At 46.7% G+C, this 18749-nt stretch overlaps 1 protein-coding gene and 1 long non-coding RNA gene across 2 annotated transcripts in view; one reads left to right on the top strand and one right to left on the bottom strand.

Moving 5' to 3' along the window:
* LOC308200075 overlaps positions 1-18749 on the top strand; it is a 66130-nt gene that overhangs the window by 37652 nt on the left and 9729 nt on the right. The window contains exons 8-10 of the long non-coding RNA XR_013955206.1: positions 290-361; positions 3484-3566; positions 8734-8803. This is a non-coding gene — a long non-coding RNA (uncharacterized lncRNA). The remainder of the gene's footprint in view (positions 1-289; positions 362-3483; positions 3567-8733; positions 8804-18749) is intronic.
* Positions 13236-16719, bottom strand: LOC308200068 (G-protein coupled receptor 35-like). The gene is made up of 2 exons (XM_080605160.1): positions 16389-16719; positions 13236-15049 (listed from the first exon to the last, which is right to left on the bottom strand). The coding sequence occupies exon 2, from the start codon at positions 15021-15023 to the stop codon at positions 14094-14096; it is 930 nt and encodes a 309-aa protein (XP_080461286.1). The 5' UTR covers positions 15024-15049; positions 16389-16719; the 3' UTR covers positions 13236-14093.

The raw sequence follows: 18749 nt of genomic DNA, 5'->3' as shown, positions 1-18749 counted from the left end.
GATGTATATTTACACACAGCAATATAGGGGGGTGTGTGTGTGTGTGTATCAATGCTGTAATTACTTATTAATGGTAGTAACTGTGTTGTGCACGCAGGTTGCATGCACATTTACTTTATGGACCTTATATTGATCTCATCTCCTCATCTGCCCTAGTTCACTGTTCTTTAATAAGTTTGCTAGTCTTTGATAGAGAAAGTTCTGGAAAAAAATGGCTCTTTGGGAAAACACGTATTTGTTTGTTCTCCCATGGAAAGGGCAAGAGAGCGAACTTCCTTATTTATTCCAGCACGGAAGGGGTTTCACTCTGAAAAGATCTGGCTCTCCTTGAATCTGGGATCTGAAGAGGACAGCAATGGAGGTAACTTCAGTAAGCTGTAGCTCATTTCTTCTTTTCCGTATGCAACTAGCTATCTGTCCTTGCTATCAGACACGAGTAGTATGTAAAATATAACTGGTGGGCCTTGGTCTCAGGGGAGCTAGATACTTATTTCCTTCTGATTTGTAACGTTAGTGTAGCTGAGTTGATATGTTGTCTTTGTTCTGGCTGCCTGCCACTGACGAGTGTTTTACACACAAGTTAGTGCGAACAAATGGCTTCAGAAGTAAAACTGCACTTCATTTGAGTATAATCATGCCACTTACAATGATCATCTTCCAGCTTCCTGCTGCAAACCAAGTGCTAGAGATTTAGTTGAAATTCTGAAAATGTCTGTTCCCTTTAGCACGGTTGCATTCCTATAAATAGCGTGTGTAGAAAAACCTCATAACATGAAAGGGATCAAGAAGGTAATTTGCAGGAAAGTGAAAAACCTCAAACAAATGAGGAGAACTTCTCACATTATCCAATGATAGAATGGCAGAAACTATCACACAGTCAGACAGTTGGTTTTTTTTTTTTGAAAAGAGTGCAAAGCTAAGCCAAAAAAAAAATCTTAGGGGAAAAAATTTGGCAAGTAATTTCACCAGGTGACTGAAATATTCACCTGAGATGACAACTTTTGCATTTCTGTGAACACAATCGGCTGTGGGTCTGATGAGCAGTCTCTGAAAGACCCAGCAACTATCTGAAGCCCATGGTGATCCAGCTTGCCTGCTGGTCTCTCCCGTAGGAGGATTGCTAAGACCAGGGTGGTTCTGAGGTGACCAAGATACTTGGGAAAGTAGGCCAAGAATGTAATTGTATCGCTGCCTTGAAGTCTTGTGCTTTTGGACTCCTTGCTGACCCCAGGGGTTTACATAGATGCACCATGAGTGACATATTTTGGTCTTGGGTAAAAGGGTCTTCAGATTCTTAGGGTGGTACTTGATGGACCAGCACTCATCAGCCATCAGTGTAGTCAAGGCAAGTCAGACAGCTGGAAAACGCAATCTCCAGCATTGCTGATGTGATGCTGGAATTCCCTTTTCTAGGTAGAGGAAGATGTTCCTTTGCAAACCACTTCACTGAGCCTAAACCTACAGCTAGATTCGTTTTGCAGCACCCAGATATGCAATGGCAACTGGGCAGATATGCAGATATTTCTCCAACTCCACCTTAAATCTGCAGTACTCCTCAACACTAGTGCCAAGCACGACAAGCCTTTGCACCCCAGAAAACAACCTGAGAGTCATCTCCCAGCTTGAAGGAGCAAGGCTTCCCTGAGATGCCTGCAGCAAGTGAGACAGGGGGCTTGCAGCCAGCTGGAGTCCAGACACAGCTCAGGGCTAGACCCTCTGCTCCTGTGGAACAAAGCTGCAGAGGGCAGTTTTGGCACAGGGGACTTGTTAATCAGTCGCTGATTAAAGATAAGAGCGCAAATTGGTCATCACTTTAGCCTTGACAGAGTTTTCCTGGTGAAATGGGAGCCACCTGAGAGGCCCTGGGGTGCCCAGTTGTGACAATACACTGTACCTGTGTGAAGCTTGTCATTCCCCATTGTTCAACACACAAATTTTAAACTGAAGTTAATTTAACACCAAACTCTGTTGCCTCACAGCTTTGGTATGAAAAAGGCAGCAGTACTGCTTGTGTTTGCACAAATCACAGTACAGCATCTGCTCTGTCTCTCTGATCTCATGCAGTGGCGGGTAGAAATGCTGAGCTTTTGCCACCTGTGGGAAGGGGCTTTACCCTTCCCCTGCCTCTCACGCATCTCTGAGAGCTTGCAGTCAAGAAATCAGTGCATAAAAGAACAAATGTAACGAATATGTGAAAAAGCAGTAGTATTTTCAGATTTTTTTGTAGTCTGTCTACTAATAGGGGCTAGAATAATTTATAAGACTGCAAAGCAAATGAATGTAGTTAATGAATGTATGAGCATACTGTTTTATAACAATATTTCCTTATGTTGCTATGTGTTATGAAAATTACTTTCTCTGTTTGCAGCTTCCTAATATAAGTATTTCAAATGGTGTTGACAAGTTGGATAAAAGGTTTGGGAAAGACAGAACATAACGGAGCATAAAGATGTATGCATAGTTTTACATATATGATCTGGGCCTTAGAGTATCTTGGAAATTGACTATGACTGGAAATGAAATGGAGTGTTATGTAGAAAAAAAATCCACATGATTATGGAATATACAGTTTTTGAAGGTTTTAGAGAACTATATTCAGTCTTGGGTCACTCTCACAAAAAAAAAAAAAAAGAAAGAAAAAAGCAGCCCAATTCAGGAGAAAGTCTGAAAAACAGGAGCAAATACAGTGAGTTACTTCTGAAATGCAGAAGTACCTGGGTGTACTTACGGCACAAATGTTGAAGTGTGGAGGGCATAAATAGGTCTTCAAATACATAAATGGCAGCTATTAAGATGAAAGGAATAAACAGTTTGCTACATCCACTGCAGATGGGAAAAGAAATAATGGCTTTATACTGCAGCTGGAAATACTCTGCTTAGAAATTAAAATAAACCCTTTCAGTTGAAGATAGCTGAACAGTAGAAACACCGCTTGCTGTGAGGTATTAGTGAAAGTAGGTTAGACTAACTTCTGCTCATTATAACATGAGAATACTTGAGCTGGCCTTTCCTTAGATGGTCTCTTCCTACCTTTTTCTGCAAGTCTATGCTTTCACATACAAAAGACTGGGTTGAATTAGAGGTATTTCCCTGCATACTGTGACAGCTGCACGCTGAGGGGTGCAGAGAAGACCCTAACTATTAGACAGTGAGTGGAAATCAATGTAATCCCAGAGCAGCATCAACTCTTACCTTGGTACGAGTCCTCCTTATTTTCTGCAAGTTGGCAATGGCCTTTTACCAGGTGATGTAATCACAGGTTTACTTTATACTGCAATAATTTATAATTTAGCACCGATTTGCTCCCTCATCTCAGCCTTGGCTACAGCTGACTGGAAGTCAGCAGTCAGTCCCTCCCCCCAATATACTTTATAAAAAGAAACCCAGTATCAGAGGGCTCCAAAAAAAATTTAAAAAAAAGGGGGGTGCGGCGGGGGCGTGGAAAGAAGGCTGTGGCAATGAATTAATGTCAGTTTTCTTCAGATACATCTTTACAATGTGTCATCTGTGGATGAAAGTGTGCTCCACTGAAGCAGTCCTTTCTGAGCTACTGACTGGAAATTGAGGTAAAGGAGCCTGTATCTTATTTTTATGTTATAATTTTAAAGAGTTGGTTACAGGGTATTATCTCTAACTTTCACTGATAATTCCGCCTGGTTAAAAATAAAAGGTAATATCCACTGCATGGAGCTTTTTCTGGTTGAAAAGAAAAGATAATCACAGAATGGTTTGGGTTGGAAGGGACCTTAAAGATCATCTAATTCCAACAATGAATTGAATGAACAGTCGTTTGATATCATTTTGTATTATTTAACTACTGTTTAAACATCTGTAAGTATATTATTCTACTGTGAAAAGCACGACTGCTGTAAAAGGTGAGGGTAGAAATACCATGCAGCTACTGTAGGTATAGATGGCAAACCTGAGGCTTGCTCCTTATTGTTGACTAAGTCACTCTTCTGTGGTTTGTCCATATTTCATCTAGCATAGATAATAATCTAGTCAATAGTTGCAAACAAAGGTACCTGCTTAACAGTAAAAGAAACACGTAAATTTTACTGTTTAGGAGAACCACTTAGGATAAACACTGTGATTCTACTCTGTCGTACTGAATTTTAATGAATTTTAACAGTTTGCCCTGTTGTGCTGCCTGCACTGTAAGTAAACTAATGACGTCCAGAGCATTGTTTTTAACTGTTATCGCTTCATGTAGCGTTTTCTTAGTATTTGAACAGCATCATCACATCAGCCCCCTGATCTAGACCAAATGGGGATGTGTGGTAGGCATGAGCTCTAAGGCAAACGGGTACTTTGAAATTCCCCTTTGTGGCCAGGACACCTCTGTGAAACCCAGGCGCAGTCAGACACCTGCTGTGGTTTCGCTGTCTCTAATTCCTCTGTGTGATTGAGCTGTCTGCTGTGGGAGAGGGCAGTTTTTGTGGCTATAGCTTGCCTAGAAAGAGTCTGGCAAAGTCAGTGTTATTGCCTGCAAGCAAGGGGAAGCTGAGGCAGCGGTACAGCAGTCTGTCACGTGCGGGGGGAGAGACAGTTGACAGAAGGAGGGTTTGTGTGTGTGTGGACATGTGCCTGTAAAAAAAACAAACAACAACTTTAGCAACACAATGGAAGAAGCATAAAAAGAAAGACAAAGAAAATAGCACAGAAACTTAAAGAGAAAAAGCCATTTCTTCATATTTCCTATCACCCATTTAAAAATGTGCAGTAGCAGCTAGGGCAAGCTCATCCAGCCTTGCCAGAGCTCTGTTAACCACACCATTTTCTTTCCGACGCCCCTTTGCTGGCATGATGTGAAAGTGACCCACTTCAGACAGGCAAAGCAGAAGTTATTATTTTCAGCCTCGTGCTGAAGCTAAGCCTCCTGCCCTGTGGCTAGGACAACTGCTCCACCCAGAGCCACAGCGGCTGCACTGCTACCAGCAGGGGTGCACACACTGGTTCGTGTCACTGCAGACGTCTTTGGGAAGGAGACAGCAGTGGAGTCCGAGTTTCATTTGCTTATTTTCACACGCAGGTGTACACAGGCTTCGTCTGCACATTATGAATTATATATATATATATATATATTTTAATCTAGGTGTTGATAACTGAATGACATTCGCTGCAGGGTGGGAATGCCAGGGTAAGACCTAGGGCTGGGCAGGTGTTTGTGAGGAGAAAGGTGCAGCAGGTGAGACCAGCCAGAGCTGGCAGCAGCAGTCACTGGCTTGCAAACGTGAGAGCTGCTGGAAACACAGCTCCGTGGAAATGGCACTCAGACAACTCGTGGTTCATCCTTATGAAGTTGCTTGCCACAAAGTGCCTGGGCAGCTGTACGCTTTTGTGGTTCGATGCACTCAAAGTGGCTGAAAGTACCTGGGTCTGGCAGGACATGGGGCCTGGTGGCCCCAGCCCTCAGCAGCTGGCCGTGCTGCCGCCAGCGTGGGCACTAGCCGAGGGCCAGTTGCATCGCATCAGCGTGCTGCAGTGGTTTCAGCTGAGGAATGCAGCCAGATTAAAATACAGTCTTCAAACTCTTTATCTCCAATACCTCCAACATCCCTTACATCTCTAACAGCATACCTGGCCCATGTAACTGACAATAACAGGTGACTTTTTTGTGAGGCTCTTCTCAAGGTACAGTGACACACCAGGCCTTCCCAAAACCATTTCAGTGTTTCTTTTTCTTTTTTCTTTTTTTTTTTTTTTTTTCCGCATGCAGAATGTTTGCTATTGCAGACAAAGCTTTTCCAGAAGCCAGCAAACACATCCTTATCACTGGGGGTAGAAACATGCTTGTGAGAATTTTCTGTTTAGAGCAGCACTCTGGAGAAGGATGGGAATTCTTCTGAAATATGGTATTTCTTGTTTAAGGGTACTCCCTGCTGCCCACCCTGTCCCTCTTGGAAGTGAGCAGAGTAAGAACACAAAGCATTTCAGAGGAACTGAATGTTTCATGCATCAAAACTGAAACTTATGGATAATTTGTCTCTCACACACATTTCCCTTACCCCTCCCTTTCATTTAACCCCAAATTCGGTTTGGGGTAAATTTCTTGTGGGCTGAGCAGAAGTTTGTCCCCAAATGCCTTTTCCTGCTTTCCAAAGCCAACCTCTCTGCCTTACCTGTGCCCGGTGTGCCGGAGACCGCTGCAGAGAGAGGTCAGGATTCCCTCTAGTGGTTTGACACCCTCTATGCAGCCGCATAGCATAACTGTAACTTGGGCCTTTCAGCTTTCAGAGCCGTCTGTAGCTTCTGACAACTGCAGGTGGGTGCAGATGTTTCCCACTCAGAGCAGTTTCCAGCTCAGCAGGATCTACCTGGTGGGCGCTGGCTGCAGCTGGCCTCTTGTGCTCTGCCTGGTGTGATGCTGCACCAAGCTCTGGCAGATAAGGGAGAGTACGTGCTGACTGCTGCAAAAGATGGAAGTCAATAGCGTGTTTGGATTCTTAATTTTTAAAATAATTTTATCTAAAAAGTGATTCCATTTGCTCATTGAAGGAAAACAAACCAACCAACCAACAAACACTTGATGGGCTGTTATATGCAAAGACACAATCCACGATCTCCGGTTTAGGAGGTTCCTAACCCACAGACCCCAGTAACCTGGAAAAGTATCTGGTGGGCTTGCAGCCCCTCACAGCAAGGATGGCTTTCTCTTCCAGCCTTGCAGTACGGTTCCTGTGCCCTGCAAATCCGACATTTCCTGGGCTCAGATGCTGTTCCTTACACCAGAGTTCATATAGAAACTGGAAAAGTCTGGTGGGGAGGTGACCTGTACTGAGAGACCCTGATTCCCCTGAGAGACCCTCTTCCTCACAGTGAACAGGAGAGGCACGGGGTTCATGCACTTACACTTTTTCTCTGGGTGCCCACAAACAAGACCTCTGTACTCACAGAGATCACTAATGTTGTGCGTTGAAGTTAAATCTGAGCCAAAGGAAAAAGCTCTGGCTACCAGGGGCTGAAGCAGATGTTCCTGAAAGATCCAAACAACGAGAAGTCTAGGAGCACAGGTCATTCAAACACTTGTAAAGGTAGCTTGACCTATGCAGTGATTAATCACTGCATTGAAAACAAAATAAACCAAACAAACAAAAGCAAAGTGAAAAACCCAAAGCCTACTTTAAGTCCAGAAGTTCCAGCTGGAAAATGTTTACTCGGCCTTCTGGCTTGTGCAGAACAGTTTTGAATCAGGAGCTCCAGAAAAAAAGCAATTTATGTGAAATAAGGTGTATATTAAACTATCTATGCCCTCTGTTCAGAAACATTAGTCATGGGGAACTCCTAATTTCTCTAGATTTACAAATCTTATGCATCAGGAACTGAATTTATGTAGAGGTTTTTTTGTCCTTCCCTTTTTCCATGCCACAGCCTCTGCTGTTTCTCCATCTCTGTGTCTCTCATAGATGCTTACTTGCTTTCTGTTCCCCTTAAATCCTCATGTCACACTGCTACTTTTTGTCTGCTACAGCACAGGGAAGAAGGCAGAAAAAGGCAGGATTTTCACTCTTTGGTGACTGATATGTTAGCTACCTTTTTCTTGGAGACTGAGGGTTGCATTCATAATATTTATTCTCAAGACAGTATTTTTACATGTCATAGAATCATAGAACGTCCTGAGTTGGAAGGGACCCGTAAGGATCATTGAGTCCAACTCCTGGCACCACACAGGTCTACCCAAAAACTCAGACCGTGTGACTAAGTGGTCACTTAGAAAGACCAAAGGCTGCTTAAACTCTGACAAGCTTGGTGCTGTGACTACGTCCCTGGGGAGGGAGCCTGTTCCAGTGCACGACCACCCTCCCGGTGAAGAACCTCTGTTGACATGGGAGGGATGGGTGAAATTGCACCAGAAACAGCACTAAATGCTGCTTTTAGAGAAAAGCACTGGATTTTCATGAAACCAAGGCTACCTAGTGTCTGTGTCAGCATGGTTTATAAACATGTTTAACAAGAGGGGTAAATACAGTCCTGAGGAAAAGCTCTGGCGCATGCTGCTCTGATCCTTGAACACACCTCGGTAAATAAATAAATAAATAAATAAATAAATAAATAAATAAATAAATAATGGCTTGCACAGCTCAGCCCTTTGCAAGTTTACAGCTTAAAACAAATGACCATGTTTTAACTTCTGTCCTGGCATAAATTCACTGTGATGATTCTGTTTGTCAGCATGCTCACACCTCCCATATGCATTTAACAGCTGTGGTAGCAAGTTCACAGAGCAGCCAGGCCTCACGAAAAGTTCCCTGACTGTGGTGTTCCTTTTCTTAATAAGCCTAATCTGACCCTTGCATCTCGGCTTTAGATTAGGAAAGAACTGCATGTGAGAGTCAGCGCCAAAGGCAGATAAGAGTTGGGTACTTCTTGTAGAAAGTGTTTTTTGTTGTGTCTGGGTTTGTTGCGTGTGTGTTTTGCTTTCTATCAGCTCATTTTCTGCTGCAGTTTTAACATGTCAAAAAATGTCCTGGGCAAGAAAGAGTGGCCCGCACAGGGACTGGATGCTTGGCACTGCTCAGGATAACTCCAAGTAGCAGTGACCAGGTCTGGCCACCAAAACGTGCCCTGAAATGAGTACTGAAAGGTTGAGCTGTTTCTGGTGTCATTTATAGAAAAAAATTAAATGGAGGGTGAGGGGATGGGGAGGGGAATTCCCAGCATGTAGAAAGGATGGGCCCAAAAGCCTGGTAGAAATGCTGGTGCATCTTCTAAAGCATGCTACTTTTCTTCCAGTTTGGTGTCCACATCTCTGCATGCCCAAGAATTTGCCACGCACGTGGATCACCTTTCCTGTGGGCAGAAGGTTGGTTAGTTTTCTTGGGTTTATTATTATTTTCTCTCTCTCTCTCCCCCTCTCTCGCTCTCTCTCTCTCACTCTCTGTTTTCCTCACACTCATGGAAATTCTTGTGGTGTGTGTGTTTCCTCGCTGGGCACCCTGGGGCAGGGTGGGGGAGATGGCAGGCTGGGAAAGGCTGCCCCACGGACACGGCACCTTCCCTGCTTCCTCCAGCTCCGGCAGCCTGCGTCGCCTCCTCACCCTGGTTGTGTCCAGCCTTTGCTGGGGAGGGGATCCCCCTCGTTTGGCAGGGGAGGACGTGTGGTTTTGGCAAGAGTCTGGATCCTGTGTGGCCATCCACCGGCAGGCCAGCCCAGCCTCCAGTGTATGGTGGCGATGTCGGACAGACAGACAACATGGGTGACCCTGCCGAGAGCTGGTTTTGCTGGGGACAGAGCTACCTGAGGAAGGAAAGCTTCTGAGAAGTATATGCCGGGCATACAGAAAGCAAAGCTGTGCACAGTTAGCTGTCTGGAAAGGGTAATCGCTAATGCAGCAGTTTCTGAGGTTAGATATTCCTGTGGGTCATGTACCCCCAATTCTTTCCTCTGTGACAGTGATATAAGGCATATAGGCAGCTTCTTGTTGCAGCAGCACCCTGGGGCAGGACAGTCATGGGGAAGTAATAGTGATCTGATTTACCATAAAATTGTAGGTTAAAGTCCTGATCCTTCCTGCCCCAGGATCACTCCTGATCTTTGGCAGCTCTCCTGACTGGGCTGCCCTGCCTGTGATGGCTGCTGAGCAGTCACCCATTGGTGCCTCTGTGCTGTGAAACCAGATAAGGTTGTACAGTCCCCTTCCTTCCGCCCCCTAGGGCTATTCTCAGAAGAAATTACTAAATAATATTTGTAGCAGGCAGAAGTGCAGATGTGTTAACTTAAGCGAGTCAAGAAATAGCTTTGGCAATGCTGAGGAGCTGTGCAACCTGCACGGAGTGTGCGTGCTGGTGCCCTGCCCTCCTGAAACGTGCTGTCTCCATGGTGGAGCTGGGATACAGAGCCTCTCTGATGGGAAAGGCTGGTCCTTTGTTTCTTGGTTGGCGCGACATGACTTTGGTTGAAATGTGGTGTTTCTGGAGCTCATTTTTGTGTGTTAATATATGGCAAGGGTTAAACCATGTGACTTTGGGGCATGCTACCCACAAGGGCAAAAGACCTACAAACTTGCTGTTGCAATTTTTGAGTTTGATAAAAGTTATGCGTGAAATACCTGTGCCAAACTTCCACCCAACCTGAAGCAGGGGGCCTGGATTGAAAGCTGAGGGCCAGAAAGGCAACAACATAAAGTGTTCATCTTGGTAGGAAAACGTCACCAGACAGAAGCTACATGAGAGTTTTGACGTCGGTAAAGCTGCCGACAAATCACTGCCAGCATTTCTGATATACAGGACTGCAGCAGCCGCAGCCTTTTAGCACCTTCACCGAAGGCAAGGGGTACGTGGGGTCAGACGCTGTCTCCAGCCCGTGCGTGCGCTGACCGCCGTGGACAGCTCATCCCCTCAGAGTAACCCGGAGATGTTTCTGGGCCCTCATTCAGGACACGTAGGAATGCTCCCATCTCAAGCTAACAATTGTGAGCCACCCTGATTTTCATTTCCCCAGAAGTGCCCTCTTTCTTTCTTAGATGAAAGCGTCTTTGAAGCATGTCACAGCTTTTTGGTGAGAGCTTTCACACTTTCCCCCCCCACACCTGACATTCAACTGAACTCTCATTTTTCGGTCAGCTGTCCCGACGCTGTGCTTGGCAGCGGGGTTCAGTTTAAGTGTAACAGTAACGGAAAGCCCCCAGCAGGAAGACTGCTGTGAGACATTACTGAATCTCTGTGAGCAACAGCGCAAATGCAGGAGGGAGTTTTGGATGTGCTCCCACGCTGTGCCTGTGTCCCAGCCTGTGCACTGCAATAGCTCCGTGCATGCTTTCAGGTGACTGGTTGTTTTTTTTTGTTTGTTTTTTTGTAACCAATTCCTTCAGTGCTTCTGAAGGGGATGAAACTGGCTGTGTCCAGCTCTGTCACCGGTTTGTAGAATTGGAATTAATGTCACGTAGGAGATGGCAGTGCAAGACGTTTGCGTCTGCCTGCAGCTGCTGGAGGGACACCACGGACGGCCTCCTGAGGGCAGGACGTGGTCGTGCGTGGCACAAGCTGCCAGCCTCGCACCAGTGCCCCCACCGCTTGGAAAGCACGGGGGTGGTGGCGTCCAGACTTGGCACCGGAGAAATCTGTCAAGTCCATAGGGCAGAGCACATCTTGGGCTGAGGAGGTGAAGTTGCGCGTATTTGAAAGCTCGATGGGTGTGGTGAAATAGCCAGGTTTTTACAGAGAGGTCAAGGCAAGCCAAGCAAGGCCTGCTTCACCATTATGGTTATGGTCTACCTTTGTGTGGGGTGGGGCTGGCTGATTTCCAGGTGATGGTGGAGGAATCAGTGTCTTGTCAGCAAGTGCTCACATCCCCCTCATCTCCTGAAGGTTGCTGAGTTCACCAGAAGCATCAGGAGATAGCAGATTGCTGCTGCTTCCTCACTGCTTAATACGTCTCTTAGTCCTTCTGTGTTGGAGAGCTTGGCCAGGTGCTTATGGATTTAGAGGACAGTTCTACTAAGGCAGCCAAAAAACTCCAGGCAGGGAGAAGTAAAAACAAACAAACAAACAAAAAACCACAAAAATGCAACCACAAGAAGGTGAGCAAACAGAACAGCACAATCCAGCATTCTGTCTGGGGAGCCTGAGTGGGTTTCTCCATCGTGCACGTGGTGTCTGTGCCAGGTATCGCAGCCCCAGCACAACCAGATCCATGACGGCCCATTACTGCACTTGGATAGCCCCTGCTCGAATAGTGAACAAAGGTTTTGTTCCTATTTTGAAAGGACAGTATCTTTTTTGATACTGAGACCTGCTTTCCGTCCTGTTTGCCCTCATTAACCAGCTGCTCCTGGGCAGTCGTTAGAAGCAGCTGGGGTCCTAACCAGATCTCCTGTGGTGGTGAAGACCATTCCTGTGCTCCTTGCTCAGCATCATCCTGCACCAGCACAACCCAGCCATCTCTTCCACTGCCCTCCGAGACTTCCTCCCTCTCCAGCCCCCAGAGAGCACCTGAGGGCTTGCTGCTGCACGGAGGCTTTGATGTGAGGTTTCTGTGCTTAGGAAATTTGGCCATCTTTGACCAAACGTTGATGGTATGCCTTTCTGTGTGAGTGGCTGCTAGAGGAAGGGGTGTTACTTGGAGCAAGATGGGTGAGCAGAATCTGCTCGGAAATGCTTTTTTTGTAGGCAGCTTTGTGTCTCCTCCACCCATGTAATTAGCGGTTACTGGAGGAGAAGTATTTTTTTTTTCTTGCTGCATCTAAAATAGCTGTTTGGTTTGTGCAGTGCTTTCACCTCATGTTGGTGGGACGGAAGGTGCAGATAAAGACACGCTAGCAATCAGGTAATCTTTCAAATCACTGCTCCCTCTGCACACAAATCCCATACAGGGTGTGTGGAAATCTTAAAGGTGTGTTTAGTTTTGTTTGGAAACAGTCCATCAAATTAAAGGGGTATTCTGTGCATATGTCGCCCATCAGCACACAGGTCCAGCCGAGGCAAAGACTGAGCCCTGCTGCACCAAGGTCAGCAGTGTGTGATCATTGCCAGGGCCATGCTGCACCTTGGGCTGGGGCAGGAGAAGATACCCATCTGTGCATGCACAGTGCTGTTTGTTGCTGCTTTGATCTTTGTAAAGAAAAGGTGGGGGTAGAAGAGGTGAGAAAGCAGCCTCCTTAAAAGGTCTATTTTGTGATCAGAACCTCTTATAAACCCCCACCCTCCTGTGCTGTGAGCAAAGGCTGGACATGGCTCACAGATTTTCGTGGTGACAGAGCAGATTTCCCCATTTCTGCACGAATGAGAAGCCTGCATCCCCCCTCAAGAAGCTGCCAAGGCTTTGATCTCATCCTGCACGGGCTTTGCTGGGCAGCAGTGCAGCCACTGCCCAGGTGAACGGATGGCTCTGCTCAGCGGTTGTCTGCAAAAGGGCCTCTCCTTGAGGGGGGGTTCCTCCTTTCAGCATGTGCCTTGAGTAGGAGATGTGGAGGCTGTGCTGGGTGTGGGGCTGTGAAGCTGCTGCGGTGGCAGCAGGGCTCAGCCCAGTGCCCACAGGCAGCTGGGAACCCGGCCCACGTTCAGGAGATGTGGGTGGAGGTGTGCACCTGGTTTCTACATCCTATCTCGGGACATCTGTGTGTTGTCTGAGCATCGTTACAGGGGGGTTGGTTAGCCATTTTGCCTACTCAGCTCTTTGCAGGTATATGCATTACGGGGTGGCCTGCAATGCGCTGCCTCTGAAGATCCCAGTCTCTGTAGCTTGGACAGCACAGGCAATGAGCTCCCTCCTTGGGGACCAAGCAGATCCCATAACCACTAGATCCCCACTGTTTCCATTTAACTCATTAAGAGATGGTGCTCTGTGCCGGTAACACAATTTTATTTACATTGGATACTTTGGAAAAACGTGTTGCTACTTTCTTTAGACAATTATTTGCATTATAATGTTGAACAGACTCCATTTACAGTGTCCTTGTTCCCACCCAGCCACTCCAGCTCTTTGGATAGTAGTTTTAACGTCATTTGACTCAAATGCACTCAATGTGAAGCTTTTCCCCCAGTACAAGTAATTGCAGTTTCTTCTGACCTCTGCTTGTAATTGATGATCATTTTGTAGCTGTTGTATAGTCTGAATTATGCTGTAAACTTGACCAAAGCAGGTTGAATGTGCCTCTGCTACTGTGATTTTGCATTTATTACTAAGAAAAGACACCTGTTACATAAAAACATCCACCTTTTTCTGCAGTTGTTTCACTTTGGGTTCGTTTGGTTTTCTGATACTTGAAAAAATCTGTTTCTTTGTCACAACTGCATAAAAGCCGGCCCTAGGCAGGGGGATGGACAGAAGAAACTTTTACCATTGTCTGTACTTGTTCGGGGTTTTCGGGGAAAATTCGAGTTTTTGCAGTAGAAGTCTACCATTTTACTCAAATTTGCATATGACAGAGAATTGTAGTGGCAATCTAGATTGTTGCATCATGATATGGGCTGCTGTGGTTGTCTGAATCAGGGCTGATTTTCATTTATCTGAATCCTTCCCATTAGCAGAAAGTTCCTCCATCACACTCACATACAAAGAAAAGTTTCAACACTTTCAGTGTTAATATTGAGCCTTTTATCGAGTCCCAGTTGCATATGGAGATGCCAAAAATGTGTGCCGCGTACATTTTACTCTAATGCATGGGAAGCTGAATTTCAGCATCTTCAGTGGATTCAGATTTGGACCTCACTAGCTTGGGAGATGCTTCCTTAAATTCCTTGTTTACAAAGTAGTAACAAATAGCATCGAGGCAGCAGTTTGTGTTTGCAAGGACCGAGGCAAGGTGAACGAAGTTGTTAACCCTCTGTATCGCAGGGCAGCTGGAGCTGATGGAGTCCATTATAAAGCGAAGGAGATGTCCAAGGTAAAGAGGCAAAAAGCATATGATGAACACTGCCATGTTTGCAGTCACAATGTAGACAGCCTTCCTGATGAGCTTTTTCTCATGACAGTTTTCATTCTTCTTTTTCAAGAGTTCTGCAATGACTTGTATGGAGCAATAAATCACAATGATCAGTGGTATGAAAAACCCTCCAATAATAACACACAGACTGATTACTGAGGGCTTAACAGAGGATTTTTCGAAACAAAGTTCATCTTGCTCTCGATTCTCTATCATTTTAATAAGGAAAATCACAGAGATGAAGACTATCCAAAGAAATCCAGATGCAAAAGATGCCTGCAGGGGTGACCTCAGCGCTTTGGCTTTCAAAGGGTACTTGATGGCAAGGTACCGGTCGGCTGCCACGACAGTGATGATACCGATGCTCATTAAGCGGTTTATGAAATAGCCACTTTCCAGAATCAGACACCATCTACCTACCTTCATCTGTTGGAAATTGGATAATGTTTTAAAAGGCAAAGTGAAGAGCAGCAAGCAGTCGGCCACAGCCAAGTTGACCATGTATACTTTGGTTTCTGTCCACTTGTTGAGCTTGCAGCAGAACACCCAGAGCGCCAACACGTTCAGAAAAATGCCCAAAATCAAAACTGGAATGTAAACACACAGCTGGACAAGTGGAAAGTTTTCATAAGCTGTGATACTGCAGCTGTTCTGGTTCATTGTGGTGATATTAAGAGGCACAGTTCCTGGAAAAGCGGATTAAACCTTTTAGATGCTAGACTCTTGACTAACTTGGTGATTAATTTGGGTAGTATTTCATGAGCCTCATAACTTTACCACAGTGAAAACTAGACTGTGGAGATGCTGCTGCAGAGCAGAACTGTCTGCAGGGTACCCGATGGGATAAAGAAGGAGAGGGACCTCAGCCACGGAGGAGAGAAAAGCAGACTCTGCATCCTGTGCAGGGCAAACTGCTTGCAGAGGGCACCACTGGAAAATGCTTGTGCCTCTGTTTTTGCCAGACTCAGAACAGCCAGAAAAGGGGGGATCCTGCGGCTGTGAGTTCTGTGGGCTGTTACAGCCTGTTTTTAATGAGAAGGGTATGCTTCAACCCAGGTCTCATCCCTCTCCTTATCGTGGTGCTCATGAGAAGCCAGCTGGCATCCTCACCACTCAAAATGCTCTGGGAGAGATGCTGCAAAGGGATAACTGTCCTCTCCTTCAGTCCTGAGCTGTCATCACTTCTTATTAGTGGTAAGAGCAATTATTAGTACATCTCTTATTACTTCAGCTGCCACTGCATCCTTTATTCAGTGGTAACATTTAGTAGTCTGCAGGAAGAAGCAGAATGCCATGGGCTGCATGCTGCTTTTTAAGGACTGTGCAAATCGATCTTAATCTTAGAAGCGTTAGAGCAATCTGCCAAATTCCAAGGGGAAAAAAAAATACACAGCGAGAGTTGTGATCAGCAGCCATGTGAAATAAAGTAGTGAGCTGTACGTATCTGGTCTGCTGGGTGTTTTCTTCACCCAGCGTGTAAGGGCTGTTTGACCCGCCTGCTGCAGAGGAGTTAATGCAGGAGTATATTCTAGCTGTGACCCTTCACGGTCAGAAAAACCATGGGAGTTCTGCGATGTCTGTGGAGTTTCCTGCGAGGGAAACCTGGCTCCATGTGTGCAGATTCTTGGGGCTCAAAAATATCCTGGGTTAAAAATCTCCAGGGCAGTGGTGCAGCATCTACAAGAGCTGCGTCTCTTGACCAGCTTTGAAAATCAATCATGCTGCCGAGTGATATTGCTGTGAGACCTCCTCTTCAGAGGTGAGGCAATGGGCTACAGCTGATACCTGCAGCAGCCCTGTGTTTTGGATGCAAGGAATGAGTTTTGAGCAAAGGCTAAGACTGCCCTTAAGCATCCGAAGCACGTCTATTGTGGCCAATATCAAAAGGAGCCTTTGAAAATACACAGTGTCTAGCCCTCTTTCAGTTTCTCTGCCACCATTTAGGTGTCCCACCATGGATAGGGATAGGCAATGCCTTTTGCAGTGCTCGAATAACTGTGTCAGCAAATAGCCAGGAGGAATTACCTGCTTGCTCACTGTCCTCGGAGAGGTTGACTGCTCCTCCTGACCCGTTGCGGGGTGGCCTGCAGGTGTGATGAGCCCTTGCAGCAGTGCTCCTGGCATGGGACCAGCAAGGTGCTCTGCGATGACCACTCGCTGGTGGCTGTGGCAGCAGCACGGCTGGTGGAGGAAGCACCCCCGCCCCTCTTCAACGCATTTCCCCAGGGCTGAGCTTCCTCTTGTTGCCACTGCCATGGCTTGTACCACCCCCTGTTGATTGAGGAGCCTGTCTGCCATGTGGCTCCGCAGCAGTTCTTCTGGTGATGGAGTGGCTTTGGGTTCTTCTTGGGTTCATTCAGTGCCCGACGTCTCACTGGGCGATGCCCATCGGCCTTCCTCACCCACTTGGAGGGGAAATGTCCTGGAGGATCCCTGAGGTCGTCTCTCTGCCATCGGGACTGCCATCCGCTGTCACTGTGCTGAGCCCCAGGACAGAGCAGCCTCGGCTGGCCCTGGTCCCATTCGCAGAGCTGTTGGAGAGGTGAGGGCTGTGGTTTGCAGACAGTTTTTCATAACTCGGTTTCAGTCTGAATCATGGTCTCGTCTCCCATAGTCCTCCTCAGCCAGCAATTCTGAGAGAACGTGGCACCGTGACCTTGTGACCTGCCAAATTTGTGTCTACCCTGGGGTGCAGGTGCCTGCTGGCCAGGGGCTCCTCGATGGCCATCCTATTGCAACTCCACCTGCAAGAAAAGCTCATCTGAGCTCTTGTTCAGCAAGTTCAAAGGTCCTGCTCTTGGTACCAGCTGTCTTGAGCAAACGCTTCCAGCTTTCTGGTTCTAAGATCTTAGGATCTGCTTCCAGGTCTAAGAGCAACTTCTAGGGGTATTTGTGCACTGTCAGTCTGCACTCTACAACCCAGCCTTTGAGATTAACTCCTTGCCGATGTACAGGCAGCATGGAGCTTGGCTAAATGCCTCTCCTAAGGTTTCCAGGTTTCTCTTGCCTTTCTTGTGGCTTCCCCTTGGAGAATGCTTATAGGTAGTTGCTGACCTCTTAGTACACCCAGCTCTTTGATCCCTAACCACCATCATTTCCATGTCATGACCCTTGTTAGTACTGTTGTTTTCAAAGTGATCCAGTTCCTGAGTTTTGATAGTTTCAGCAATGTACAGAAACCACTTATTTTTTTCGGACAGCGTTTGAGGATGATGCACACTCCTACGGTCTATGGCAAGGCAATCACTACCAGTATTAACCACAGGTAATCGAAATCAACCCTGGAGGTCGCTCAGATGGTAGCATCCCTCCAGCACCACGCTTCCCATTCACAGCTCAGTGCTGCAGTCACCCTACACCAGGCAAGGGGAGCTACTTCTATCGCCAGCCCCGAGAGGCTTCAAGGCAGGGACTGTGTCAGCAGGCACAAAGCAGGTGGCCATGATGCGCCAGTTCACCAGGATATGGCAGAGCAATTCATCATCAGCTACTGGTAGGCAAAGCTACGGCAAAGTGAGATCTGCAGAGACCTCACATGTCTCCTGGTGGTTCCTGAACACCGCTGGGTCAGGATCCTTGCAGTTTTCTGTCCCGTGCCCTGGCCGCCCATCAGCTAGCCTCTAGGCACCCATGGCTGCTCACAGAGCCCTTCCTCCGTCCCCCTGCAGGTGTTACCACTTCTGCCACAACCCGATGTGCTCGCCTGGCATTTTCTCCTGCCTCCACAGCTCTCAGCCTGCCTCAGCCCCGTGAGCTGTCACTGCGTGGCACGGCACCGATGACGCTCGTGCTGTTTTCTCACTTCCTCGCTGGCAGCTCTCCAGCAGGGAGGTCTGGGGGCTTACGGCATCGCTGAGTAGCAGTGCCAGGATGAAATGCATTGCAGCTCACACAGTGCTCCCCAGGGATGTTTACTGACACCAGCCTACCAGGCCTTGGCTGGAAAAGGGGTTTTCTTACTGAAAGAAGCCAGTGGGGCAAAACACTCCTCCAAGGTGAAGCACTAGTCACTTTTGCCATTATGTTGTTATTCAGACATGTGAAACTGCAGTTTTCAGGTCTGAGCATAGCACAGCTGCTACTGGCTAGATCCTTCCTAGCCTTCCCCCTCCTAGAGAAGGGACCACGTTTGCTAGTCCCTGCGCTCAGACCCTATTTTGGCTGACTTATTCGAAAGCCTTGTTTCTGCTGTGAGATTTCATGTGCCAACTTCTTCAAAATTCTGGACTTCTTGGGTTCCTCGTCTTTACAGAAAGCTGTGACAAAGTAGCCAGGTAGATTTTAGGTTGTACCTGGACAGCTTTGTTGTATTTATTAGCAGCAGTACTAGGTGATTTCACTTCTTTTCTTGCAATTTGTGTGTGTAGAAAGCTTTTTATATTTAAG

Source organism: Anser brachyrhynchus (assembly GCF_964034855.1).
Source record: "Anser brachyrhynchus genome assembly, chromosome: 9".
NCBI classification, from domain to species: Eukaryota; Metazoa; Chordata; class Aves; order Anseriformes; family Anatidae; genus Anser; species Anser brachyrhynchus.
Note: the sequence above shows the minus strand (reverse complement) of the source record. Positions and strands in the feature narration are given on the sequence as shown.

What these genes read in the sequence shown, in the direction of transcription:
- LOC308200068 (XM_080605160.1), bottom strand. Translation starts at nt 15,023, where the DNA reads ATGAACCAGAACAGCTGCAGTATCACAGCTTATGAAAACTTTCCACTT.